General features: G+C 36.8%; 2 protein-coding genes across 3 annotated transcripts in view; both read left to right on the top strand.

Moving 5' to 3' along the window:
• Positions 1-22,964, top strand: part of CCDC112 (coiled-coil domain containing 112) — a 29,521-nt gene extending 6,557 nt beyond the window's left edge. Inside the window, exons 3-11 of the mRNA XM_053567249.1 lie at positions 4,615-4,736; positions 9,141-9,262; positions 11,915-12,004; positions 13,792-13,867; positions 14,257-14,644; positions 19,011-19,421; positions 20,744-20,839; positions 21,883-22,001; positions 22,238-22,964. Coding sequence (XP_053423224.1) covers positions 4,615-4,736; positions 9,141-9,262; positions 11,915-12,004; positions 13,792-13,867; positions 14,257-14,644; positions 19,011-19,421; positions 20,744-20,839; positions 21,883-22,001; positions 22,238-22,268 — 1,455 coding nt within the window. The 3' untranslated portion in view covers positions 22,269-22,964. The remainder of the gene's footprint in view (positions 1-4,614; positions 4,737-9,140; positions 9,263-11,914; positions 12,005-13,791; positions 13,868-14,256; positions 14,645-19,010; positions 19,422-20,743; positions 20,840-21,882; positions 22,002-22,237) is intronic.
• A 4,068-nt stretch (positions 22,965-27,032) lies between these two features.
• Positions 27,033-27,958, top strand: part of PGGT1B (protein geranylgeranyltransferase type I subunit beta) — a 42,594-nt gene continuing 41,668 nt past the window's right edge. The window contains exon 1 of one of the 2 annotated variants that reach the window (XM_053567197.1): positions 27,033-27,196. In XM_053567197.1, the coding sequence (XP_053423172.1) occupies positions 27,057-27,196 (140 nt within the window). In that variant the 5' untranslated portion in view covers positions 27,033-27,056. The remainder of the gene's footprint in view (positions 27,197-27,958) is intronic. The other variant, XM_053567198.1, reaches the window with a different exon arrangement.

Raw genomic sequence — 27,958 nt, 5'->3', positions numbered from 1 at the left:
TACAGCTAACTTAATACTTAATGATGAAGATGGAAAGCTTTCCCAGGAAGATCAGGAAGAAGACAAGATTGTCCATTCTTACCACTTTATTTACTGGAAGTTCTAGCCAGGGCAATTAGCCAGGGCAAGAAAACCAAATGAAAAACTTCCATATTGGAAAGGAAGAAAGAAAATGATCTTTATTCCCAGATAACATGATCTTATACATAAAAAAACTCAAAGAATCCATAAAAAACTACTAGGACTAATAAGTTCAGCAAGGTTATAGAATACAAGATCAATACACAAAAATCAATTGTATTTCTATATTCTAGCAATGGACAATTCAAGAATGAAATTAAGAAAACTACATTTACACAGTATCACAAAGAACAAAATACATAGGAATGAATTTCATAAAAGAAGTGTGAAACTATACTCCAAAAACTCCAAAACATTATTGAAAGAAATGAAAGAAGACCTATATAAAGGATATTTCATGTTTATGAGTTTGAAGACTTAATTTTAGTAAGATGGCAGTACTCCCCAAATTGATCTACAGATTCAGTACAATCTCTATAAAAACATAAGCTGCCTTTTTTTTTTTTTTGCAGAATTTTACAAGCACATTCTAAAATTTATATGGAAAGTGCAACGTACCCCAAATAACCAAAATAGTCTTGAAAAAGAACAAAGTTTGAGGGCTCACACATCTTAATTGAAAACTTACTTTAGGCTCAGTTCAGTATGATTCACACCTGTGATCCCAGTAAGAAGATCATTTGAGCCTAGGAGTTCAAGACCAGTATGGAGAACATAGTTGGATCCCATCTCTACAGAAAAGAAAAATTAGCCAGCTGTGATGGAGCTATAGTCCTGTCTATTTAGGAAGCTAAGGCAGAAGTATTGCTTGAGCCCAGGAGTTTGAGGTTACAGTGAGCTGTAAGCAGGTCACTGCACTCCAGCCTCTGCTGGAGATTGAGACTCTGTCTAAAACAGAAAACAAACAAAAAACTTCCTTCAAAGCTACAATAATCAAACAGCATGATATTAGCATAAATGTAGATATATAGATCCTGAGAATCAAGAAATAAACTTGCATTTTTTGGCAATTGATTTTCAACAAGAGTGCCAAGACAATTCAATAAAGAAAAAGTAGTTTTTTCAACAAATGGTGTTGGGATAATTGTATATCCACCTGTAGAAGTTGAACTCTAACCTCACACCATGTATAAAAACCGTGTATCAGAAACCTAATAAGATATTAAAGTCTTAGAATAAAAATTAGGCCTTGAGTCTTCATCACTTTTGACCAGGTTGGTTGCTTCTATATGACAGCTAAAGCACAAGCAACTAAAGATCAAATAAATTGGATTCCATCAAAATCTGAAACTTTTGTGCTTCAAAGAACATTATCAAGAAAGTGAAAAATCAGCCCTACTATGAAACTAATTTATAGCTTTCATAAAGCTATAACCCAATTATAACCTTATTCTTAGGGGAAGGGGGAAAGAGAAGGGAGGGGAGGGAGGAGGATGGGCGGAGGGAGGGTAATTGGTGGGACCACACCTACCGTGCATCTTACAAGGGTACATGTGAAACTTACTAAATGTAGAATATAAATGTCTTAACACAATAAGAAAATGCCAGGAAGGCTATGTTAACCAGTGTGATGAAAATATGTCAAATGGTGTATAAAACCAGTGTATGGTGCCCCATGATTGCATTAATGTACACAGCTATGATTTAATAATAAAAATAAATAAAGTGAAAAGTCAGCAAATGGAAGAAAATTGCAATCATATATATACTTTTTTTTTTGAGATGGGGTCTCTCTGTCACTGAGGCTAGAGTGCAGTGGCTCAAGCATAGCTCGCTGCAGCCTTGAACTCCTGAGTTCAAATGATCTTCCTGTCCCAGCCTCCCAAGTAATAGCTGGGACTACAGGCAAATGCCACCATGCCAGCTGTTTTGTTTTGTAGAGACAGGATCTATCTCTGTTGCCCAGGCTGGTCTTGAACTCCTGGCCTCAAGTGATGTTCCCACCTTAACCTCCAAAATGGGAATTGCAAGCATGAGCCACCATGCCTGGCCTGCAAAACATATTGTTAAGGATCTTATATCTAGAATACACTTTAATTAATAAAATTACACTAAATTTAAAGGTCTAATTGGCTTTTATTTGTGCTTCATGAATCAGGGCAGAATCCCATTCTATAAAATAGAATAAGAATTCCCACAGGACATGGCATAACAGTGGGTTTCATAAGATGGAACAAAGAAATGGAACAATAGAAAAAAGATTAGTTATGCTGACTCTGGGCCCTTTCTGATTGGTTGCTGTCAGTCTCTTTCAGGATAAATGGGTCTGTTTGGGGATCTGTCTCTTAAATGTTTCAGTTGATTGTGTTTTACTTAACAGGAGCAACTCTATGATTTTATCAGGTATATTAAGGCTTTTTTTAGGAGCTCAGTCCAAAACAATGGCCTCCCATAAAAATTGTTTAACATGTATTTATAACTTTAACAATTTAACCATAAAAAGACAACCCAATTTTAAAAATTAGAGAAGAGTTCAGTAGACATTCCTCAGAAGAAGTAGCCAGTAAACACATGAAAAGAAGCTCAACATCCTTAGTCATAATGGACTAGTCAGAACCACTGTGAGGTACCACTTCATGCCCATTAAGATGGCGATAGGAAAAAACAGACAATAACAAGTGTTGCTGAGGGTCCGGGAATTGGAACCTCCATAATTTGCTGATGAAAATGTAAAATAGTATAGCCACTGTAGAAAATAGTTTATAAGTTCCTCAAAAAGTTAAAAAACTTCTGTACTTCCAAGGCATTATCAAGAAAGTAAAAAGACAACTCAGAGAATGGGGGAGATGTTTGCTAATCATATAACTGATACTATGTAAGGAACTTATATCCAGAATATATAAAGAATGTTATGGATTCAAAAATAGGCTACTCAGTTTTTAAAACAAGAAAGTAAAAAAAAATAGTTACCTTATTATTTAGAAATTCTACTACTAGATACATACTTAAGAGAATTGAAAATAAATTCACATTAAAACTTGTACATAGACATTCATAGTAGTATTACACATATTTGCCAAATAGTAGAAATATCCCAATTAGCCTTCAGCTAATCACTAATGAGTGAGTAGACAAAACATAAATTCATATAGTGTAATATTATTCAGGCATAAAAAGAAATGAAGTATAGATTCATGTTACAGTATGGAGGAATGTTGAAAACATTATGCTAAGTAAAAGAAGCCAGACCAAGTTAGCAGAATCAGAAAATAAATTAATAAATGGTTGCCCGGAACTGGGAAGAGGGGGCAGGGAGAGTGACTGCTATCCGGTACACGGTTTCTTTTTGGTGCTGTGAAAATAGAACTAGGGAGTGATGATGGTTGCACAACTTTGTGAAGATACTAAAAACTACTTAATTCTATACTTTAAGTAGATACTACTTAGTATGTGAACTATATCTCAAAATATATTTCCTAGATTTGTTGCTTTATTATTCATGTTTGCTCCTAGAAATTGAAAGCCTTGTTTTCTTTTTCCATCTCCCGCATTCTCTTGGTCAGCAGTTCCTCTGGTTAGACCTCCAAGATCTATTTAGTCTCCTTCCTTTCACTTCCCGCCACCCTTGTAGTCCTGGACACGATCATTTTTGCCTATATTGCTGTACAGCTACTTCACTGATCCTCCTGCTTCCAGTCTTACCTCACCCCCACAATTTGTTCTCCAGAAGACAGCCAGAATTTTTTTCTTAGAGCATTAAATGCTCTCAACCCTGCTAGAACCATTCAGTATAGTCCAGAAACTCCCTGAGAGACCTAAAATGGCTGTAATCTGATACCTACCTGCCTCCGTACTTTGATCTCCTGCCAAGCTCCCTGCCTTTACTAATCTCACGTCACAGTCGCCCTTTCTCTGCTTGAACTAATCAGTCTTTCCTGCCCTCAGCTTTCGCACATCCTGGTCCCTCTGCCTGCAACACCCTTCCTACTGCTTCTGTCGTGGCCTGCTCTTTCTTTCTTAAAATTATCCCTCCAAATAGCCTTGCTGTGGCTGTTATAACTGGAAAAGCAAACCTTTCCCACTTTCTCTATCTCAATAGTTGGTAGGTTTTTTTTTTTTTTTTATTGTGTAGGTTGTTTACTCTCTTCTCTTGAAACGTTCTCCCTCACCAGACTTTGAAGGTGTGTGAGTCATCACTGTTTCCCTGGTGTCTAAAGCAGCTCCTGTCACATCAGAGGGCTCAACCCGGGTTGGTTGGTTGGTTAGATGGATGACTGACTGAATTATTTTGTAGATAATCTCTGGACATCCCTGGACATCTCATAGCATATACGTTGAGATTGAATTTTCACTGCATTTCTTAGTTTAGTATTTTAAGGTAGCATTTGTTTTACAGTTTTGATTAGGCTTTCTTTGTGTGTTAGAAGGCACATTTCTTTCACAAAATGTGTTTTTAAAAATAAGATTGACCACCAAATTATCCTCCAATAAACTTCACTATTGACATTTTATCTCTCTGAAAAAAATTTACACGTTCATCTCTTTATTATTTTCATTATTGGTGATAAATTCCTTTTTTTGTTCTCTATGCAGAGTGATGGCTGTTTTAGTACTTCAGGTGGAATTCGTTCTTTTCAGCTTCAAAATTGGAAGCAGAAAGTTAGTCGGACTAAGAAAGCAGAATTCATACGCACAGCAGAAAAGTTGAGAAATCAGTAAGTGTAAGAATGTTACCTTCAAATAATATTACTAGTCATTATGTAATGGACAATATAAAATTCTATTCCACCCTACCACATTAAGTTACAAAATTCTAGTCACTGTCTTGTCAAATATAGAAAAGGTGAGAGGTATGAAATGGACAAGCAATAATAGCTAGTTAATATGAACTTAATTATAAGTAGAGTTATTTCAATTTTATTTATTTTTACCATGTTGAATGTATATTTCAAGTGAAACAAACCAAGTATTGCTTTAGATTTTGTATATCAAATAATAGATTGAGTACATTTTTGTTTATATGAATTTTTTCAATAAACAATCAGCAATATTTATTGAATGTCTAGTGTTGTCAGGAGTACTATGATATGATAAATATGAGGAATGATAAAAAGAATTAAAATTCCCCTCTATAAAGCACCAAGTCTATACCGTTAAGAGCTTTATAAAAACACTGCTTTGAACTTAACACAGAATCAATTTGCCAGAGAACTCAAAAAAAGGAATGGTCTGTGGAACAGAATTAGGGGCAGTTCTCTGTTTAGAAATTCTACCGGTGAAAAAAAAAAAAAAAAAGAAATTCTACCGGTGAAAAATTGTCTTGTTTTGAATTTCAAAAAATCATACTATATTGTAGCTTTTGGAGATTGAATTCTCACTGCATATAGATAATACTTAGATCTGGTTTTCCCCAGTTTTATTGAGGTATGACTGACAAAAATTATATATATTTAAAATATACTATGCGATCTTTGGATGTGTGTGTGTGTGTATGAATGTATATAAACATACACATACATTGTGAAATGATTACTATAGTCAAGGTAATCATTGAATAACATATCCATCACCTCACATAGTTATCTTGTGTGTGTGTGTACGTGTGTGTATGTGGGGACCACATTTAAGATAAACTCCTTTAGTAAGTATTTTTGTTATGCTGGGAGAAATTAGCCAGACACAGAAAGACAGACACTGCATGATCTCACTTACATATGGAATCTAAAAGAAGTTTAACTCATGGAAACAGAGAGAAGGGTAGTTGCCAGAAGATTGGGGTAATGTGGTAGAAGTGGGGATGATGAGGAAATATTGGTCAAAAGGTACAAGTTAGTAAGTTATAGGGTGGGGTGGGTTAGTTCTGAAGACCTACTATACAGCATGGTGGCTGTAGTTAATAATAAACTTGAAATTACTAATATGTACATCTTTAATATTTAGAATGTAAGAAAATATATATTTTTTAATTTCTAAAATGCATTACTCTAGGGTAGAATTAGACTCTAGGTTAGGGGTTCTGTTTTATATTTCTTTCTAGACAGGGTAATGTCCACCAAATGATTACTGTCCATAGATACAGCAAACCAATGTGTTTGTTTTATGTTCTGATCAGGCTTTCTTTGTGTATTTGAAGACACTGAAGAAAACTACTGTAAGAATTTTAGAAAAAAACATTGGGGCTGGGCGTGGGAGCTCACGCTTATAATCTTTATACTTTAAGACTCTGAGATAGGAGTCTTGCAGCTAGGAATTCAGGACCAGCCTGGACAATGTAGTGAGACCCTGTCTCTAAAAAAAAAAAAAAAGAAAAGAAAAATTAGCCAGGCATGATAGCATGTTACTGTAGTCCTGTCTATGTGGAAAGCTAAGCTAGGAGGATTATTTGAGTCCAGGAGTTTGAGGCTCTAGTGAGGCACTGCATTCCAGCCTGAGTGAGATAGTGAAATTATCTCAAAAAAAAAAAAGGAAAAGAAAACCCACTGGAAGAGTGTTTCTATCCAGCAGTTCTTACAGACTACAAAGGAGAAAACATAATTGGTAATATTCTGTTTATTCTTAGGATAGGTATTATGTTCCCATGGTTCTAAAAATCAAAACATGTCAACAGCTACTACCCAGGAGAAGGTTTGTTTCACTCCTGACCCAGCCACCCACTTCTTCTTTCCTTAGACAACCTCCGGTGTTAATGCCTTATGTGCCCTCTCACAGATATTTTATGTATTTGTAAGGAAACAGAAATATGTATTCATAGTTTTCCTTTTTTATATAAATGGTAGCACACTGTATACAGTGCTTGGCATCTTATTTTTTTACTTTAAGAGTGTATCTTAGATACCAAAGAATTGTCGATTGTGTCAGCATTATGGTTATGTAAGTTAAATATCAATAATCTCTAGAGATGCCACAGAAGTGTGTTGGGGTGAAATTGTATATTGTGGTAGATTTCCTTTAAAATGCTAAAGCAGAGAAAAGAAAGGATAAACAAATGAAATGAAGCAGAATTGTTGAATCAGCGTGATATGAGGGGCAGATCATGTGAGTATGTGAGGGGGATCGATTTCTCATTCTCTACTTACGGATACATTTAACATTTCATACAAAAACTATGTTACCAAAAACAGATGTTTGATTTTGGAGATCCTTCCCTGCCAGTACATACAACATAGTCCCCCTGCATCAGATTCTAGTATATGAATGTAACATGGTGTGTTAACCTGCTTCAAATAGATGGCAATTAATTGCGCTGTTCACATGGGTCCACATTATTTTGCCCAATGTGTGAGTATATATATCTAGGATAAATTCCTAGAAGAAAATGCTGGGACAAAGGTATATGAATTTGCAAATGAAGTAAATGTTGCTAACTTGCCCTCCATAGGCTATTTACAGTTCCACCAACAATGTATGAAGTAAACTTTTTCCTCACAGTTTTAATACCAGAATATATTATTTAAACTTGTGGGTTTTTTCCAATCTGATAGGTGTACAGTGTTACTGCAGTCTAGTTTTGATTTGCGGTTCCCCAGTCATGAGTGAGGTTGAGCATGTTTTTATACGTTTGACATTTTTTTTCTATTAGTACATTTTGAATGTCTTTATAGGTTAAATATTTCTAATGTGAAAATAGTGACATACAGCTCACTGTTGTAGCATATTCTGTGTCTATGGAAAACATTGGTGATTTAACCCACTCTAACCAGAGCCTAAGTGGGCTTCCCAGTTCTCTCACAACCTCCCGGGAACCACCCTCAGTCCATTAGAGCTGCCCAGGAGGCTGAAATCTAAAATTTGACGTCTCTGTTGTACCCCTTGCTTCCTCTCACTAAGGACACAAGCTCCCTCGGCCTTTGAGGCAGCCTAGTAGGGCCGGGACTGTCGTATCTGATTACCCCAGTTGCCTTACAGATACTAAATTTTTCTCTGTGTGTGGCAAAGGAAAAAAATTGGGGAAACTTTACCTTACTTACCTCTCAGGTTGTGTGAAATTAAGTTAGTGGCCAGAGACACTCTACTATTTATTAAATACAGGGTTCATGGAGAAAAACTGGTATTAATTGCTATTTTCTGAAAGATAAAAGAACAAGCATTGAAAAAATTAATTTCTTTGCCCAGCCAAAAAAGTGCCTTGACAGTATTTTGTTTTCTTTTGTTTTAACCCAGAGCTTATGGGTAGATGGGCTAAAGCCAAGGAGCAAAGTTGAAATGAAAAGAAGCTTGGAAGAAAATGTAGGCAAAATCCCTAAACATACTAAATTTCCTGTCTTTGGACATAGTGCCTCTCAAAGATTCGTTTTATTAATAACTTTAATAACTTGCATTTCCACAGTATATTTGTACTGTGCAAAAATCATCACATGTATCATCTCTGATGTTAATAACAGCCATTGGTAGTGGAGAACTGTTATTTTTCATATTTTAGGGGTGAGGAAGTCTAACTGGGAGAGGTGAGACGTCTTGGCTAAGGTTACAGAGTCAGTTGTGTCTACTCCTGGAAGCAGTCATCAGTGGTGATGTCCATTCTCAGGCCCCAATGAGAGGGAGTTGGAATCAATAGCAAAAGACTTACGTATTTTCTTTTTTTTTTTTTTTTTTATTGTTGGGGATTCATTGAGGGTACAATAAGCCAGTTACACTGATTGCAATTGTTAGGTAAAGTCCCTCTTGCAATCATGTCTTGCCCCCATAAAGTGTGACACCCACTAAGGCCCCACCCTCCTCCCTCCATCCCTCTTTCTGCTTCCCCCCCCCATAAACTTAATTGTCATTAATTGTCCTCATATCAAGATTGAGTACATAGGATTCATGCTTCTCCATTTTTGTGATGCTTTACTAAGAGTAATGTCTTCCACTTCCATCCAGGTTAGTTCATATCCACATTTTCTTAAATTTATAATTTAAATAACAGTTCAAATTATAGTTGATTTTAGTGGAACCTGACTCTTCCCTAGCTACTCTCCTGATGAACATTTCAACTCCCTAGCTTTCAATTTAAGTAATTATCTTTTATTTCTTAGGTGAATTAATCCAAATATAAAGTACTTATTGTGAGTGCCTTCATATTTTAAACAATTACAAATATATTTAAATTATATTTATACCATTTGTTTCTTTTCCTAAAGAGTTACTAACATAGAAAAAGATAAACACAGTCATTTCTACAACCAAAAAAGTGACTTCAGAATTGAGCATAGTATGCTGGAAGAATTGGAAAATAAATTGATTAACAGCAGGAAAACAGAAAGTAAGTTGAGTTAACGATGAACTAAATGCTGTTGAGTGATGTAAGTTGCAGTTTTACCCTGTGCTTTGTCTTTGTGCATTGACTGTGTTATATTCTCTATCAAGATACTCTAGTTGGTGATAAATATATATTTTAGGGACATGTATTTCTTCTTTCAGATCATCTTGAAGTCATCCTAACCGGATTGTTTTCTGTTCATATTTTCTCCAGCTTAACAAGAAAGAGAGTTTTGATTTTTTTTGGTTGACTAACCAGTAAATGCTATTAACATTCCTTAAAAAAAAGCCTCATTGATTTCTGGGCTATCTAATCTTAGCTCATCACTCTGGTATTGTTGTCTATGCTCTGGACTCAGTAAACTTCAGTAGATTTAGAACCTATAGTTAGTAGGTGTATGAAGTGACCAAGTCACATAACAGCTTAAGCTTGAGTTTGCTTGTTTGCCCTCTAATACCTACCATTTCTACCTCAGAAGAGCTGTCCTGTGCGTCTGATGAGATAATATATTAATATTAAAAAGTGGTAATAGATTGTAGAGTGAATATGTTTGCTATAAATACTAATTACTCTCAACACTCTTGTTTCATTGTAGAGTCAGATTCTGCATGTTGTAAAATCCTTGTTATAATAAAGATATTTAGCATTACTTAACAGAACAATAATATAACTAAAATATTAAGGCTTGTTAGGTAGAGATTAGACTGTTTATGGTACTACCTTATCACCATTTAAAATAAATTCCTAATAATTTGTTCCTTTCAGAATATAAGATTAAAAAGTCATCTTTTCTCAGGTAGTAAGTAGCAAGAATCATTTTCCTTCTGTTGGAATAACAGCAGATCTTTATATAAACACCAGGTTTGAAGTTTTCTCTTCTCTTTGATTCTTAGAGAAATCTAGACATCCCTGATTTAATATTTCTTAATTGCCTTTAGTTCTTTTGTAGACAACTGGGAGGCTGATCTTTCTTGCAGTCATGTCATTAAGTAGAGAATCCCATGTTGTGCATTTTTAGATCACTTGATTTTTCCTTTTTAAGGGGACTTTATTTTACTTTTTTATTTCCCTTTGTTCTACTGTTTTGCCTTTCTTTAATAATACTTCATGCCTTATCCAGGAGAGGAAAGATTGCATTGTCTTAGCATAAACATATGGCATATCCCCTTTACATATCACAACTCAGAAGTAGTAAATTCATATTTATTACCTAAAACATCATGCCTCAGTTTTAGCCTGCATTTATGCATTTATGGTTTGTCTAAACAGAGGGTATGTTCCAAATGAATAAATAAAATAAAAAGAGTATTTGTCCTATAGTAATACTGTTGTAGCTGATCAAATGAAGGTAAAAATAAAACAACAAAAAACTCTGCTAATTCCTCAGCTTTGCTAAAGAAGTTTCTTGACTTACAATTCTAACAGTGAACAAGATGTTTTAAAGTTTCTACTTTTATGGAACTCTTGAATTTTAATTTAAAAAAGCAGAACAAGTCAAAGTCAGATATACATATATAGAGGTTTACTTTTAATATTAGCACTGGCTGCAAGCCTATAGGTAAACTTTTTTAAAAAATACAGTAAAACCTCCCTGTTGTCCAGCTCCTTAAGTTGGCCTAATCTTCATAGACCAGACAAGCACCACGTGTGCGTATCAGTACAGAAGGACTAGTTCCTTCTGTTGCCCACCTCTGTAGGTTTGCCAGTTTGTGACAGTCCCGGGGTGGTCACCTTACAGAGAGTCTACTGTAATTACTTGGAAGGACTTTGGGACAGAGCCTTAGGTTAGTGCTTCATGCTCATTTGTGGAAAAGCTACAAAAACAAAAAAGAGAAAGGTGCATAAAGTACTCAAAGATAATAAAATGCTACTACGACTATTCATGACTATATGTACATATATGAATATTTATAATATCTCCCTAAGTTAAGCAAATGTTAAAGTAAGATTATCACTTCAGAAAAAAAATAGGAAAGAAGGCTCTGTTCTTCCCGCTGCTGATAAAGACTCTGAAAATGTCTGACAGGCTCATCTGTATTTCACGCCCTTCTTGTGGGACTAGTGCTTTACTCCGGGCTGTGCTTTGGTCAAGCGTGGCAGCCTGTGGTACAGATGCCCCTGAGTGGTGCTTGATAGCGGTGCCAGAGGGTATCGCCTGACCCTCTCTTAGACGATGTGTCAGACGAAGTTAACCCTCAATGGGAATGTTGTCAGTAGTCATAGGATTAAATAGTTAGACAGTTTTAATAGTCCCACAATAGAATTAAGACCAAAATCTATTTCCATAAATTATAACAAATTAAGAAGAAAAGAAACACTCATCCAGAACAAAACCGACTATGCTTAAACTGCTAATCTGTGCGTTTAAAACAATGTCTAATAATTCCCACAGAGGAAAAAGAAAGGCTTTTCCTTGGCACAGATTTTAGTAAGATTTAACCCACTGTGCTTTTAACTATGGAGGAAATTGAGAGATGCTTTACATGGAGCAAGGGTACTTAACAGTATTGAGTGTTTTGAAGTAACCACATTTTGCTCTTTAATTGTTGTTGGCTATCTTTTGCTGATCATGATCAGTCTTATGTGTAGAATTCTGAATTGTAACCACATTTGTCATAGAATTATTGTAAAAGTATATACTTCTTCCTTAAATAGGAGCAAAAATCCAGCAACAGTTGGCCAAAATACATAATAATGTAAAGAAACTTCAGCATCAATTAAAAGATGTGAAGCCTACACCTGACTGTGAGTAAATTTAAATGTTACAGCCGTTCTTGTGTATTAATATTTTCTATTTGGCACTAATAGAGTTAAACTCTACTTTATTAGACAGGACTTAATAAGGATACCTTGGACAACTGTAATATCTGTCATTTATATGGCATTTTTTTCTTACCATCAGAGTGCTGTCAAATCTTCACAAAGTGTAAGGTAGGCAGAGCAGATGCAAGTGTCATTTATGAAATGGGGAAGCTGTACAGAAAGGTTTAGGTGCAACTAATTAAGGAGGAAAAAGACTTAATTCCCTGATTCCTAGCCCAGTGCTTTTCCTGTCATTTGCTTTTTGAAATATGTAATTACCTTTAAAAAGCAATTCTAATCAGTTTAGACTGATTTGGAGAAAATGCTGGGTTAAGGGAATAAAATCCCAAATTTTATTCCTAACTCCTTGCTTACACCAACATTCATTACTAGAGGATCAAAGCAGTAAAGTGAAGTGCTGAAGATGTGTGGACTTTGGGTTCAGGTAGATGAGTCAGATGCTTTGTTACTTGGTAGTTATGTGGTTTTTAGGTGAGTTACTTGATCTCTCTGAGATTTTGTTTCCTCAGCTTTAAAATGGAAATAATTGTAGGACCTATTTTATAGAGTTGTCGAGATGAAGTGAAACAATGTGTATCAAGTAGTATTTGTGCAGTGCTCCTAACACAGCACTAAAGGTGATGAATAATAAAATCAAAACATGATTTTGATAAATCATGTCATAATAAAATCAAAACATGACATACTAGAAGATAACACAGGCCAATATTTTAAATAATAATGTATTTTATAAGAATAATAAATATCAGAAACCATAAGGGAAAAAGTGGACATATTTGACAAATTTAAAAAAACTGAAAACCCATAAGCTAAGTTCAAACGAATTAAGTATGTATTTGTAATGTATTTGTAATTTTCAAGGGTAAAATCCCTAATATATAAGAGTATCTGCAAATAAAGCAACCAACCTAATAGAAAAATGGACATAGATTATAAAGTACACATTGTACCAAAGAAATACAAAACATATATAAAAATGCTCAAGCTCATTAAAGATCACAAAAACGTCAAATCAATGGTGATAAATGTTTGCCTCTCATTTTGGAAATCATTTAAATTACATGGGAAGGGGGCACTCTCAGGAACTGTAAGTTGGTAGAGCCTCTTTGAAAGACAATATGACAGTATAGAATTTTGAAAGGTGGGCATACATTTTTGTTTAGCATTTCAAGTTTTATTAATCTCTAAAATTACTTACTTGAAAGTGCTAAAATATGTATGCAGGGATATTTACTACAGTATTGTGCAAATTCAAATGTTCATCAATTGCAGAATAAATGAAATGGGTTAGGGTAGATTTAGACAATGAAATACCATTTGTAGGCATAAAAGGAATGATGTAGACCTCTATAACTCTGTATAGATACATAGATATGAAAAGTTAACCACAACATTTTTGACCATATCTTATTACATAAAAACTGTAAGTCACAAAACAGTATGTTTAGTATGAAAATTTTTTTATATAAAATAATGATATGGTACATAGGAAAAGGTGTCATCAGAAAAAAATAACAATCATAATACACTTTTGAGTATAGTTTTCTTATTTCTTAAGGCTAAAAAACGTTTTAAAACTAGTGAAACGTTTCAGTTTGTTTCTTAATATCTAACTCTTAGCCATACTGATACGTGACATAAAATAATTTTTCCATTCTTTTTTTATTGTTGGGGATTCATGGAAGGGTCTTTTTGTTTGTTTTTTACAGTTGTTGAGAAGCTGAGAGAAATGATGGAAGAAATTGAAAATGCAATTAACACTTTTAAAGAAGAGCAGAGGTTGATGTATGTTTTAAACTCATTTTAAATAAAATTATTAACTTTTATTTTTTGATAACTTTTTACTAGGCTGTTGTATAATAAAGCATTTTATTATGTATGTAAGGAATCTTGCACAAAAATAATGTAATACCGCTCTTTTTTTCTTTTAGGGTTTGGGTGGTTTTTCATGTTTAAAGTAAATTTTCATTCACATGTAGGTAGTATAAAATCCTAAATAAGAATGTGATAGATTGTTTATTATCTACGAGGAAGCTCTTTTAACCTTTATAAATGCTAAAAATTTTAAGTGGAAATGATGTAAAGAGTCAGGTATAATTACAGTTGAGGGCAAATGAAGGATGATTATGGATTACTTGGTACCTTCTTATTCAGACTTATTTTTTAAATTTTAGATATGAAGAGCTTATTAAAGAAGAGAAAACAACTAACAATGAGCTGAGTGCCATATCAAGAAAAATTGACTCGTGGGCTTTGGGTAATTCAGAAACTGAAAAAGCTTTCAGAGCAATCTCAAGCAAAGTTCCTGTAGACAAAGTAGCATCAAGTACCCTTCCAGAAGAAATACTAGATTTTGAAAAATTCCTTCAACAAACAGGGCGACAAGGGGGCTGGGATGATTATGACCACCAGAACTTTGTAAAGGTGAGAAACAAACATAAAGGGAAGCCGACATTTATGGAAGAAGTTCTAGAACACCTTCCTGGAAGAACACAAGATGAAGTTCAACAGCATGAGAAATGGTATCAGAAATTTCTAGCTCTAGAAGAAAGAAAAAAAGAGGTAATAATAGTTAAAATAGCTACTACTGTATATTTCTATGCACTGCGCACCATACTAAACTTTATCATGTATTAACTTTACAGCTATCCCATGAAGTATGTTTATGATGTTTTGCAGGTTTTGTCTTTTTTGTTTTGTTTTGTTTTGAGACAGGGTCTCATGCTTTTGCTCAGGCTGGAGTGAAGTGGCATCATTACTGCCTGCTGAAATCTCAAACTCCTGGGTTTAAGCAGCCCTCTGCCTCAGCCTCCCATTTAGCTAGGACTACAGGAACACACAACCACATCTGGTTAATATTTTTATTTTTTGTAGAGACGAAGTCTCACTTTTTTTTTTTTTTTTTTTGAGACAGAATCTCACTTTGTTACCCCTGGTAGAGTGCTGTAGCATCATAGCTCACAGCAACCTCAGACTCCTGGGTTCAAGTGATTCTCTTGCCTCAGCCTCCCAAATGGCTGGGACTACAGGCGTCTGCCACCCAGCTATTATTAGACATGTGGTCTCACTGTAGCCCAGGCTGGACTCCAACTCATGACTCATGAGCTCAGGTGATCTGCCCACCTCGGCCTCCCAGATTATAGGCATGAGCCACCACACTTGGCCTCAAAGTCTCACTTTGTTGCTCAAGCTGGTCTCAAACTCCTGGCCTCCCAGAGTTCTAGGATTATAAGCATGAGCCATCACACCTAGTCTGTTCATAGAAGATGAAACTGAGACATTGAGAAGTTAAGTGGTTTTACCCAACTAACGGAGCTGCAGTGGGGCTTCCTCTAGGTCAGACATTGCTATTCCAAGAGATTCCACAGTGGATAATCCAGATCCACTCAGACTTTTGAAAAAAGTCATCTTAGCAATGGATACCTTATTTTGAGTAGAAAATTTAGAGACAGTAAGAAAACATTTTGACTATTAGAAGTTTCTTTGAGATTTCTGAACTTCAGCCTTATTGCTTATTTTAAAGACTCAAAATTTTGATTACCCTAGAGAAAAAAATAACCTTTGATTGTAATAAATGCCTAAAAAGGTCCATTTTCATAAAAATACTATTCTAGCTTTGGTTTGGTAAGGATTTTGAGCCTTGGCATTATTGACACATGGGGCTGGATAGTTCTTTGTTGTGAGTGGCTGTTCTGTGCATTAGTGGGTGGTTAATAGCATCCATCGTGGCTCGGCGCCTGTAGCTCAGTGGCTAGGGCGCCAGCCACATACACCGGAGTTGGTGGGTTCGAATCCAACCCGGGCCTGCCTAAACGATGACAACTACAACAAAAAAAAAATAGCCAGGCATTGTGGCAGGCGCCTGTAGTCCCAGCTACTTGGGAGGCTCGCTTAAGCCCAAGAGTTTGAGATTGCTGTGAGCTGTGACGCCACGGTACTCTACTAAGGGCGATAAAGTGAGACCCAGTCTCTTAAAAAAGAAAAAAGCATCCATCATAAATCTCCTTAATTATGATTATCAAAAATGTCTCCAGACATTGCCGGGCATTCTCTTGAGGGCAGTAGTTGAGAACTAAGGGTTTAGATACTAAGTCTGAGTCATTTTTTGTAGACTTCAGCTCTGACTTTAACTTACTTGGTTTAATAAGAAAGAAAGATATGTCCAGTCAATAGATGATAATTCTAAGAAGAATTAAAGAAGCATTAATTCCATGTTTAAATAAAGTTTAGAGGGAATAGCTGTGTTTGTTGTTGTTGTCATTGTTTTCCCCTCTCTGAAATGAGTTGAATGTAGGGGGATTGGCTTTGGGGGCTTTAAAAAAGTTTCTTGAAACATAGTAATTTTTGATGATTGAAAATAACAAGCTGTTAAATATTATTTCAGCTTTTTTTCAGGATACTGCAAGCATGGGGTTCTCAAAGTGGTACCGAGACCATCACAATCAGCACCACCTGAGACCTCGTTAGAGCTTAGCAGGCCCCAGCCCCAGACCTAATTAGATCTCTGGGAGTGGGTGCGCCAATCTGTGCCGTCACAAGTCCGCTAGGTTATTCTTGGAAGTTGGATAACAGCGTCTCAAAGGACAGAGAACAGACACAGTGCTTCTCGTAATAAAAGTAAACCTCACTTGGGCGGCCCCTGTGGCTCAAGGAGTAGGGCGCTGGTCCCATATGCCGGAGGTGGTGGGTTCAAACCCAGCCCCGGCCAAATTAAAAAAAAAAAAAAAAAAAAAAAAGTAAACCTCACAGTGTCTAGCTTGCTCTTCTTGTTCCCACTACTTTATTTTCTGATATTTGATGATTGAATGGATATACGGGTAAGTTAGAAGGGGAGGGAAAGTGGAGGTACAATTTACTGAAGTAGTACACCCTGGAAAAGAGAGAAGTTTGGGGGAAAATATCAGGAATTCAGTTTTTTTTTTTTGAGACAGAGTCTCAAGCTGTCACCCTGGGTAGAATGCTGTGATGTCGCAGCTCACAGCATCCTCCAACTCTTGGGCTTAAGCGATTCTCGCCTCAGCCTCCCAAGTAGCTGGGAGTAGCTGCCCAGCTATTTTTTTTTTGGTTGTAGTTGTTGTTGTTTGGCAGGCCTGGGCTGGATTCGAACCCACCAGCTCCGGTGTATGTGGCTGGCACCCTAGCTGCTGAGCTATAGGCACTGAGCCCAGGAATTCAGTTTTAGATCTACTGAGTTTAAGATGTTAAATAGGAAATTTACCATTTTTATTTTCCACTTCCTTTAATATATCCCACACTGTATGTAAATGAAGACGTTTTTCAGACTGCCCTGGACTTTCTGGCCTGCATGCCCTTGCTTATCTTATTTGCACTTTCTGGCACCTCTATTCTTTCTTTCCCTCTCCACTGTAGTTTATCAAAACCTGCCCATATCAGATGTTGCCTCCTTGTTGCCCACCCAGATATAAGTAGTCTCCCTCAGGATTTCACTCCCATTTTGTTTACATGTTTTGTTTTGTTTTTGATATAGAGTCTCAAGCTGTCACTCTGGATAGAGTTCCATGGCGCCAGAGCTCACAGCAACCTCCAACTCGGGCTCAAGTGATCCTCTTGCCTCAGTTTTTCTATTTTTAGTGGCAACGGGGACTTGCTTTTGCTTAGGCTGGTCTCGAACTCGTGAGCTCAAGCAACTCACCCACCTCTGCCTCCCAGAGTGCTAGGATTACAGCATGAGCCACTGCGCCCAGCCTGTTCACATATTTTTTGTGATGTGCTGTTGCTTACCCAGGCTGTGCCTCACCTGCATCAGTGCTGCTCAGACTTGGTCTGTGGACTGATACTGGTTTGCAAACTGTTACCGGTCTACAGTGAAATAGGTGATCGCATCACCACCCAGTAAGCACACTTTAGCTCAGTTGACTTTTTTCATAGAAAATTTTCTCACTGAAGGAAGCAGTGCATTGATTTACATTTTAACAAGAGTTCCTGATATTTTTGTGGACGAGTCCATTGAGCAGCAGTGTGCTAGATGGGATTTGGTATTGTTGTCTTCATCCATTTATTACTGTCACAGTGCTTTTATACATTACGTGCACATACCATAAGCCCATATTAAATAAAGAAACACTACACCCTAAGGCAGTGGTTCTCAACCTTCCTTATGCGGCGATGTATCTTCATTGTTACAAAGGGGTCGCGACCCACAGGTTGAGAACTGCTGCTAGGTATGGTGAGGAAATGGTTTTCTGACTGGGGGAAAAGTAATTCAGTATATCCTAAGTGGCATAGAGAAGGCTGCTAGAATTTTAAGTGTTTTTTACATACTTATATATTATGTTACTGAGCTGTTTTTTATTTTTTTATACTTATGAAGCAATGTGGAATAGGCATTAACTCATTTGATCTCCCCAACAATTTCTGTGCAAGAAGTACTGCCTACCACTTTATACATGAGCAGACTGAGGACGGAGAAGTTTGCCTAGTAAACAGCAAAGCTAAGATTTGTTCCCAAATAGTCGGTTTTCAGAGCATGTGTTCTCAACCACCCCACTTTTAGTTCCGCTTCTGATATTTGACTAAAGAAAGATCACTCAGAGAGTATTCTAAGCCTAGAAGGAGAATTTGAAAGCAGAAGTGAAAAGATTAGAGGAAAGAGGTGTGACCCATGAGGACAAAAGAAACAGGTGAAGGACTCACGAGTACCTTCGTGAGTTGCAGTCCTTGTGAGCTGGAGATTAGCAGAGAGGAAGACGAAGGCCAAAAGAAAACCTATTATTCAGAGTCTTAATAGATACAGTAAGTTTTCTAGAGACAGAAGTTGAAAAAAATTGCATTGGTTAAAAAGAAAAAACGTAAGCATCTGGCATTCTGCATCAGTATTGTCTCTAGAAAGATAGAATTGAAGTTGCATTTTAACATATTTTTGGTTATTAAAATTTTTTTCTCTTGCTATCTTTTTTTAATCATTTAGTCAATTCAGAATTGGAAAAGTAAAAAGCAGCAAAAAAGGGAAGAAATTTTCAAGTTAAAGAAAAAGGCAGACAACCTACCTTTGCCTTTTCATAATAAACAAGAAAATAATCAAAAGCAAAAAGAGGAGCAAAGAAAGAAACAGAAACTGGCAATCGAAGCTTGGAAAAAACAGAGAAGTATAGAAATGTCCATGAAATGCACTTCCCGGTTAAAAGAAGAGGAAGAGAGAGAGAGAAAACAGCAGAAAGAGCGCCAACGCCAGTTTAAACTAAAATTATTGCTAGAAAGTTATACCCAGCAGAAGAAGGAACAGGAGGAATTTTTGAGACTTGAAAAGGAGATAAGAGAAAAAGCCAAAAAGGCAGAAAAAAGGAAAACTGCAGATGAAATTTCCAGGTTTCAAGAAAGAGTAAGTAAATCCTTTTGCAAATCATTAAATGTTAAGCACAGAGGCATTGCTTCCAGATTGAATCCAGCAGAAACGGAACGCTGCTTGTCTATTGCACCTATACACAGCTTTAGTGTGCTGCAGAAGAGAACCCATGCCCTAATTTCTAGTAGGTTGTAGTCTGATGGGAAGGATCCATGGAAGTAGCAGATTTCAGCGTAATGTGGTAAATAGTGTGGTGACTGAGGTATGGGCAGAGTACTTTAGGAGTACTTCAGTTATACAGGGAGGGATGCTGACCACAGCTTTGAGTGTCAGAAGGTAATACTTGAGTCTTGAAGGAGAAAAGGGAAGGAAAGAGGCTTTCCTTCTTAGTGGAGGGAACCGTATGTGGAAGAACATGACAGTGTGGCTTGTGGGGGAAATGATAACCACTTCAATATTCTCAAGGCAGGAATCAAGGGGGAGACGGAAACCAGCAGCTAATGAGGCTGGAAAGGGAAAGGTTGCCAGCAGCAAGGCCAAGTGTCTTTCCTGCCAAACTGGCTGGCTCTACCTTACAGGTGATTTGCTTATTTGCTCATCTCTCCACCGTGAGGACAGAGTTTGTGTTTTTTTCATCCTTGTACCCTAGAGTCAGGTGCATGCATCATAAGGTAGTAAAGGAATCAAGGTTACTGCTGGGTCACTGGATTATAGGTGATTTTAAAACAAATTTATACAAGAAACATACTAATAACAAGTGGAATCCATCCAAAAAGTATTAAGCAAAATGAGGAAGGAGACACTAAAGTGAAAAAAGATACAAATGAGATATAATTTTTATGAATATATTAACTGCTATGATTGTTGTATGCATCAAAAGATATAGCAGCAACTTTTGTAAAGCAAAAAATTCAGTAGAAAGAAAAATAATAAAACCACATTAATAATGAACGTTTTAGTTCATTTCTTTCAGTCCATATGTAAAAATCATAGTAAATAACAAAATAGCTGATGCCTCCTCACTTTCCCAAAAAAGATAAGCAGGGCACTTAATAAAAGACTTAGAAAAAAGAAACCCATAAAACGGAAAATGTAAAATAATAAGATGTGAAACCAGACATATCTGTATTGGTGAGTGAAAATGGGCTTAACTCACCCATGAAAAGAAAAGGAGTTTTAGATTGAACTGTAAAATAATCGATACATTATTGATACATTTATGTTCAGAGAAAATAAAGGTCCTAGCTTTTGTTATACAGGGTTAATATTGAAGAAATATTCATAATTAATTTAATTTGTTTTCCCTTGCAAACAAACTTTGAAAGAAATTCTAATTAATTTTATTTTCTCTTTTTTAGGATTTACATAAACTTGAATTGAAAATTCTAGACAGACAGGCAAAGGAAGATGAAAAGGCAGAAAAACAAAAAAGACTGGCAAAATTAAAAGAAAAGGTATTCTGGCCTGAGATTAATTTATTTTTATTGTTATTTTCTTAATTCCTTGATTTGAAGGGACACTATTCATTATTTCTTTAATACATACTTTAAATTTTATATTTACTGGGCGGTGCCTATGTCTCAAGGAGTAGGGCGCCAGCCCCATATATCGGAGGTGGTGGGTTCAAAGCCAGCCCTGGCCAAAAGAAAACAAAATAAAAACATTTTGTATTTACTTATATATTAGCATAACTTAGCTAATAAAAGTAACTATTGTTTGAATTCTGCCTTTTTTCTTTACTCTGAATCATTTCTTTCTCTTCCTATTTGTCTCTCTTTTCATCCTTTCTATATGAAAATTTTAGACCTATGGCAGTGTGAATCTCACTAGTAATATTCAGAATGAAAGATGTTGGTGACCTTCATGGATAAAGCAGAAAACTTCACTAAATTAATTACCTAGCAGCATCGCTATCACCTTTAGCTGTACTGTGTTTCTCCTATAATAGAAATAGAAGTAAAATAATAGAACTAGAAAAATAAATGAAATCGCAGTTTATGAATTGATTGATGTAATCCAAATTTTATTTTAGCCATGTGGGCCCAATTAAAGTTTACTGAAGAGGTTATTAACAATTTTATTATTGTTTAGCTACTACTGACTATGTTTTCTAAAAATGCTTTCTTTTTTTGTTTAAATGCTCTCTTTTGCTAAGGATATTTCTTGCTTACTAGTACAAAAACTTAGTTCAGGCTCGGCGCCTGTAGCTCAGCTCAGTGAGTAGGGTGCCGGCCATCTGAAGCTGATGGATTCCAGCCCAGCCCGGGCCTGCTAAACAGCAATGACAGGGCATTGTGGCGGGCAACTGTGGTCCTGGCTACTAGGGAGGCTGAGGCAGGAGAATTGCTTGAGCCCAAGAATTTGAGGTTGCTGTGAGCTGTGACACCACAGCACTCTACTGAGGGTGACATAGTGAGACTCTGTCTCAAAACAAAACAAAACAAAAACAAAACTTAGTTCATATAAATTAACTGGCACTATTTTGCTTTGATTACAGGTTGAAAACAAAGTTAGTAGAGACCCTTCTAGGCTTTACAAACCTACCAAAGGTTGGGAAGAACGAACCAAAAAAATAGGACCAACAGGCCCTGGGCCACTTCTACACATCCCACATAGGTAAAAAAAAAAAGTAGTTAGAATAGGTGTTCACTTAATAATAATTTAATATCTTTGTGTTTATATTTTCTGTAATTCCTATGTGTATTTTATAGTAATAAGTTGATAATGCAAGTGTATATACATTTTTAAAGTTAAAATTTAATCATACACATATTTTTATTTTACTAATAAGGTTTTTAAAATTTTTTCCTATATATTTATATATATATATGCTGTTTTTTTTTTCTCCTTAGGGCTGTTCCAACCTGGAGACAAGGAATATAGAAAAGAATATGACAGAATGAAGTTGCTATTCAGCTGATGAGAATGTTAGCATATTCAGTTATACCGGGAGAAAGTCACTGACCATTTTCTTTAAACATCACTAGCCTGGACTGATTGATTATTGTGCCGTGATTGAATTGAGAGGTATTATGTTTTGTGAGGCTTTGTCACTAGTATTTCCTGTTTCTACTAAGAAGGCATATAATTTATGTATGTTGGCCTGTTGTTAATGTAAAAGCTATTTAAATAAGTTTATGTTACAAATATTTGATTTAAATACTCAAAACATTTCTAAGGTAGTTTGCTTTTGTCATGGCATAGCAAAATAAATTGGGCAATCGTAGAATGACATTTTTTAAAACAAAATTTTGTAACTTTTGTAAGTCGGAGGTAAATTAGCTTGAGTAGCAAATGTTAAGTGAGTTTGGTTTTTTTTTAGCGATACAAAATGTTAGTACATTTTCTAAGTTGAACAAACTGGTGGTTTGTCAGTCGTTAATTTTTGTGTAATAAATATTTTGTATTTGTTTGAAGCATGCTTTGGTTTATGTAGAGAATATTTTACAAAGATACCTCTTATCCCATATACTCAATTAATTGTATTTATTGATACAATCTTTTTAGTTTCCTTCAGCTGTTTCAATTTTTCCTTCAGTCTTTCTGGACTTCACACATTTATAAAATCTTTGTGTCTTTTACATCTTCCTGACTTTGCAGTTGACTTTTCTGCTTCTGTTTGCCTCAGAGTAGGGGAAACACCATCTGAAATAAGATAGCTTCAGAATACTATGATTTCTCATGATGGCATTGATAGTGTTTTAAAATTGCTGGACTAGTATTTTTGGTCAAAAGTTAAATTTTAAAACTTGTACGTAAAAACACAATTTAACTTACTTCATTTCAACTTTTTATACTATAAAATCTTAGTTTCTAATTTTAATTAATTCCCATTTTATGGGAAAGTTACCATATACATAAAAATGTAGGAAACTTGTTTCTTACAACTTTAAGAGTATCTTTAATTATAATTTGATACATTCAGTTAAATGATTAGAAATTACTGTGAGTAGTGGTCAAAACCTTATTTCACAGCTAAATTTGAAAGTAGTTGGCTTCAAAATTTTGGAAAATGAATTCTTATGGTACAGTTTATTGGTGCAGAATGAGAAAATTGACATTTAAAAAAAAACCTTAGGAATGCTTATTTTAGGTTGCTTGTTCTCCATAGCCTTTTTAAAATAATGATTTGAAGCAGTTTAGAAATAAAATATAGGACAAAGGAATTTAAAATTAGTGCTGAACAGCTACAAGTTACAGAAAAATAAATGTCTTTTGTATGTTGCTTTTTGTTGCACATAAATGCAGCTTTCATTCTCCTGTGCCTAAGGCACCTAAGGTGAGACTTCTGGGTGATATGATTATTATGCCTTTTTATTTGGGGTTTTGTTTTCTTTTTTAATAAAGGGAAGTGTAGAAGTTCCTGTGAAGAAGTCAGTCTTAATGAATGAAATAAACGAGGAATTTATTTTATGGTTCCTCTGTATAAAGAATGTAGACTAAACATAATTGATAATGTCTTTAGTTACAAGTTCATAGAGGTGATGTAAAATAAACATTTCTTATACTTCAATGGTTTAAAAAGTACATTAATAAGAAATTTAGGCGGCACCTGTGGCTCAGTGAGTAGGGCGCCGGTCCTATATGCTGAGGGTGGCGGGTTCAAACCCAGCCCCGGCCAAACTGCAACAAAAAAATAGCCGGGCATTGTGGCGGGCGCCTGTAGTCCCAGCTGCTCGGGAGGCTGAGGCAAGAGAATCGTGTAAGCCCAAGAGTTAGAGGTTGCTGTGAGCCGTGTGACGCCACAACACTCTACCGAGTGCGGTAAAGTGAGACTCTGTCTCTACAAAAAAAAAAAGAAATTTAGGGGAACACTAAAGAATTGTTACAGAATACCTATAATTTCAGGGTCACTTGTTTTTTTTTTTTGAGACAGAGTCTCACTTGGTCACCCTTGGTAGAGTGCCTTGGTGTCTTAGCTCACAGTAACCTCAAACTCTTGGGTTCAAGTGATCCTCTTACCTCAGTCTTCCAAGCAGCTGGGACTACAGGTGCCCACCACAATGCCTGGCTGTTTTTTAGAGACGGGTTCTTACTCTGGCTCAGGCTGGTCTCAAACCTCTGAGCTCAGGCAATCCTGCCTCGGCCTCGCAGGGTCACTTTTTAAAAAAATATACCTACAATTGCACCCATCTATTATAGTCCCTCTTTAATGAACATTTTAAGTACTTTCCAGTAAAAAAAATATATATATACCTACATATTTTAAAATAGGTACAGTCTGGCCTGGTAGACTGGCTTATACCTATAACCCTAGCACTCTGGGAAGCTGAGGGTGAACAATGACAAACTTAGGAATTGGAGAACAGCCTGAACAGGAGGAAGACCTCCATCTCTACCAAAAATAGAAAAGTTAGCTGGGCACTGTGGCTGGCACCTATAGTCCCAGCTAATTAGGAGCTTAAGGCAGGAGTATCATTTGAACTCAGGAATCTGAGGTTGCTGTGAGCTAGGCTGAGGCCATGACACTCTACCCAGGGCAACAGAGTGAGACTCTGCCTCTAAATAAATGGGCAACAGTCATATAGTATATATCAATTACTATTCTATAATCACTTTACATGTTTTCCTATTTCTTCATAATTCAAACATTATCATTTAATGGCTAAATAATAATTACACAGATGCTTATACTTTGAAGATATGAGCTGTTTATACTTCTTAGCTAAAAATGTAGAGTAGCGCTTTATGTGGTGGTTTAGGTTCTGTCATGCATATGTGGAAAAGCTTGTATGGACACTCATGAAAAGCTTTCTCCTGACTTAGGTATATTAAGTTCTGTCTCAGTGAATTCAACACAGCAAGTTTTTCCTCCAGCTTTACACCAGATTGCTGTTCTTTGAGCTGAGAATCAGATTAAATATTTGGCTTCCCTACTTTAAGGACCATGATTAGAATTTTCTGAACACATACAGTGTTCATAGTTGATTCTGGTAAGTTAATGTGTATGGCAATGACTGCATTTTTAACATCTTCAGCCATCTTAGAGTATGTGTGAAAGAACAATCTTAATTGTGGTTACAGTGAAAACAACTCTGGACTGGACATACCTGAAGGGCAATGACCATGAGCTCCATATTTATAGAGAAGTACCAAAGATAGTCTTCTTCTTTGGGTTGTTTTGTTAATACAGTATTTGTTAAAAGTGATGCAAGAATACCCCTGTGACTAAGTAGTTCCTAGTACCAAAATTTATTCAAGGTGCTATGGATTATTGAATAAGTATAAGATAAACTCCAGCTCACAGAGTACATTTTCTTAAGATTTATATCTTCTAAGAAAGCTAACAATTAAAATTATTGCCAAACCTATTAGCTAAGTTGATTACTAACAACCTAGTTTAGACTGCATCCTTGGGTGGATTTAACCCTTCCTGGCAAAAAATGCCTCGTGTATCTTTAAAGGGATTAGTATATGGCTGAAACAACTTAAATCCTGAAGCATGTTATTTTGTTTTTCTTAGTATAAATGTAGTTGAGTATGTGGAGGTTATTTTATTTTATTTTTTATTATTATTTTTTTTTTTTTGTAGAGACAGTGTCTCACTGTACCGCCCTCGGGTAGAGTGCCGTGGCGTCACACGGCTCACAGCAACCTCTTAACTCTTGGACTTAAGCGATTCTCTTGCCTCAGCCTCCCGAGCAGCTGGGACTACAGGCGCCCGCCACAACACCCGGCTATTTTTTGGTTGCAGTTTGGCCGGGGCTGGGTTTGAACCCGCCACCCTCGGCATATGGGGCTGGCGCCCTACTCACTGAGCCACAGGCACCGCCCAGGAGGTTATTTTATTTATTTATTATTATTATTTTTTGAGACATAGTCTCACCTTGTAGGCACCTGCCACAACACCTGGCTATTTATTTTTATTTTTTAAAGAGACGGGGTCTTATTCTTGGTCAGGCTAGTGTTTCAACTCCAGAGTTCATTCCACCTGCGTGGGCCTTCTAGAGACCTAGGATTTAAAGGCGTGAGCCACCGCGCCCCGCCATGTTGAGTTTATTTTGGGGCTGCAGATTGATGCAATGTTGATTTCTGATGACATATCTACACAAGCAAAGAATAAGGTCTTTTAAGATTTTTTTCATAAAAATATGCAAGTAGTTTCACACATAAATGAAAATGTGTGTTGTGTTGCATATATATTAAAGTTATTCTACGCAGGATTAGAAAAGTCTTCGAACTTAATAATGTAATTAATAAACTTTATATCCACAGTTCGATTTGTAGGTTTAGTTCCCTATCTATTCAGTTTAACACTGTGGCCCTCCAAAATTGAGTCTGTTAGCAAGTTTATACAGACCCACACCCATTTCCAGATATACCATCCTCAGAATTTCCGCAAAGCAAATAAGAACCTATTGACCTTGTGCTTCCTCCCAAATACAAACACCGGAGGATAGAAGTTGCGACCGAGGGATTTGTGGACTGATTTTACAAGGCCTGCGAGGTGTTTCCAAACCTCTGGAGTTTAAAATAGAAAAGATTGGGTATTGCGCTGCACAAAGTGCTGCAGAAAATTTTTCATTTGCTAGTCAATAGTTTAAATCATAAGGCCTTCGGCGGGCGAACGTCTCTTCCCCACCTCCCGGAAACGCATGGGAGGGTTAGGTACCCCCTCCCAACCCCCGCCAACTGCTTCCGGGTCGAGGCGGACATCGCTTCCGGAGCAGCATGGCGGCCACTGAGGAGGAGAGGCTGGCAGGGAGCGGTGAGGGAGAGCGTCTGGATTTCCTGAGGGACCGGCACGTGCGGTTCTTCCAGCGATGCCTCCAGGTCTTGCCAGAGCGCTATTCTTCGCTGGAGACCAGCAGGTAACTCGAGGCCGCAGTTCGCGGGGCCAGTGGAAAGGCGCGGCGGAGCCCGACAGTGCGCTGGGCGCCCGGAGGGGGCTGTGCAGCTGCCCACCGGCTCTGACCGGTCCCTGCCTTCTCGGGCGGGCTTCAGGTCCCCTCACTCCTCAGAGCAAAGGTGGGAGGGTCTGAAAAGCTACAAGTTGAGACTTAGGGAATCTCCAGTTGCCTCCTTTTTCACTTTGCAATTTCCTGTCAACTCGGAGCATCCTTTTTACTCACTCCCTCCTCCAGAGCCTGGGAGTCACTTTTCCTCTTTACTTCCGAGTAAGAAAGGAAAAAAAGACAAAGCGTTTGTCGTCGTATCTTAAATACTGAACTCCTGTGCTTCCTTTTCTTCTCTAAAGTCATTAACCCTTAGGTGAATGCCAGTATGGGTTTGTGTGAGAGCCGCAGAAAGTCCTTAAGGACTGAGTAGAAATTTGCTTTCCAGGAATTAAAATCTAATGGTAGGCAAAGAGGTGTGGTGTTGCGTGAAGCAGTCTGAAGTGTTTTGCAGTAGCTGAGGAGTGTTGTCTGGCGCATGATACTTGTCAGTTCACTAACATCCAGAGGAGAAGAACGAAAGGAGGCAGCGATCTTTGCTCCGCATTGCTGTATTTTGAAGTGAGGCTGGATGGGAAGAAACCGAAGATTGTTTTAGCTCTGATCTCTCTGTGTTCCTAACTCTGAGATTCTAGTGTATTTTGAACACTGCATGACTGGGTCAGTTTTAGGAGTTTT

Source organism: Nycticebus coucang, chromosome 17, assembly GCF_027406575.1.
Source record: "Nycticebus coucang isolate mNycCou1 chromosome 17, mNycCou1.pri, whole genome shotgun sequence".
Lineage (NCBI taxonomy): Eukaryota > Metazoa > Chordata > Mammalia > Primates > Lorisidae > Nycticebus > Nycticebus coucang.
Note: the sequence above shows the minus strand (reverse complement) of the source record. Positions and strands in the feature narration are given on the sequence as shown.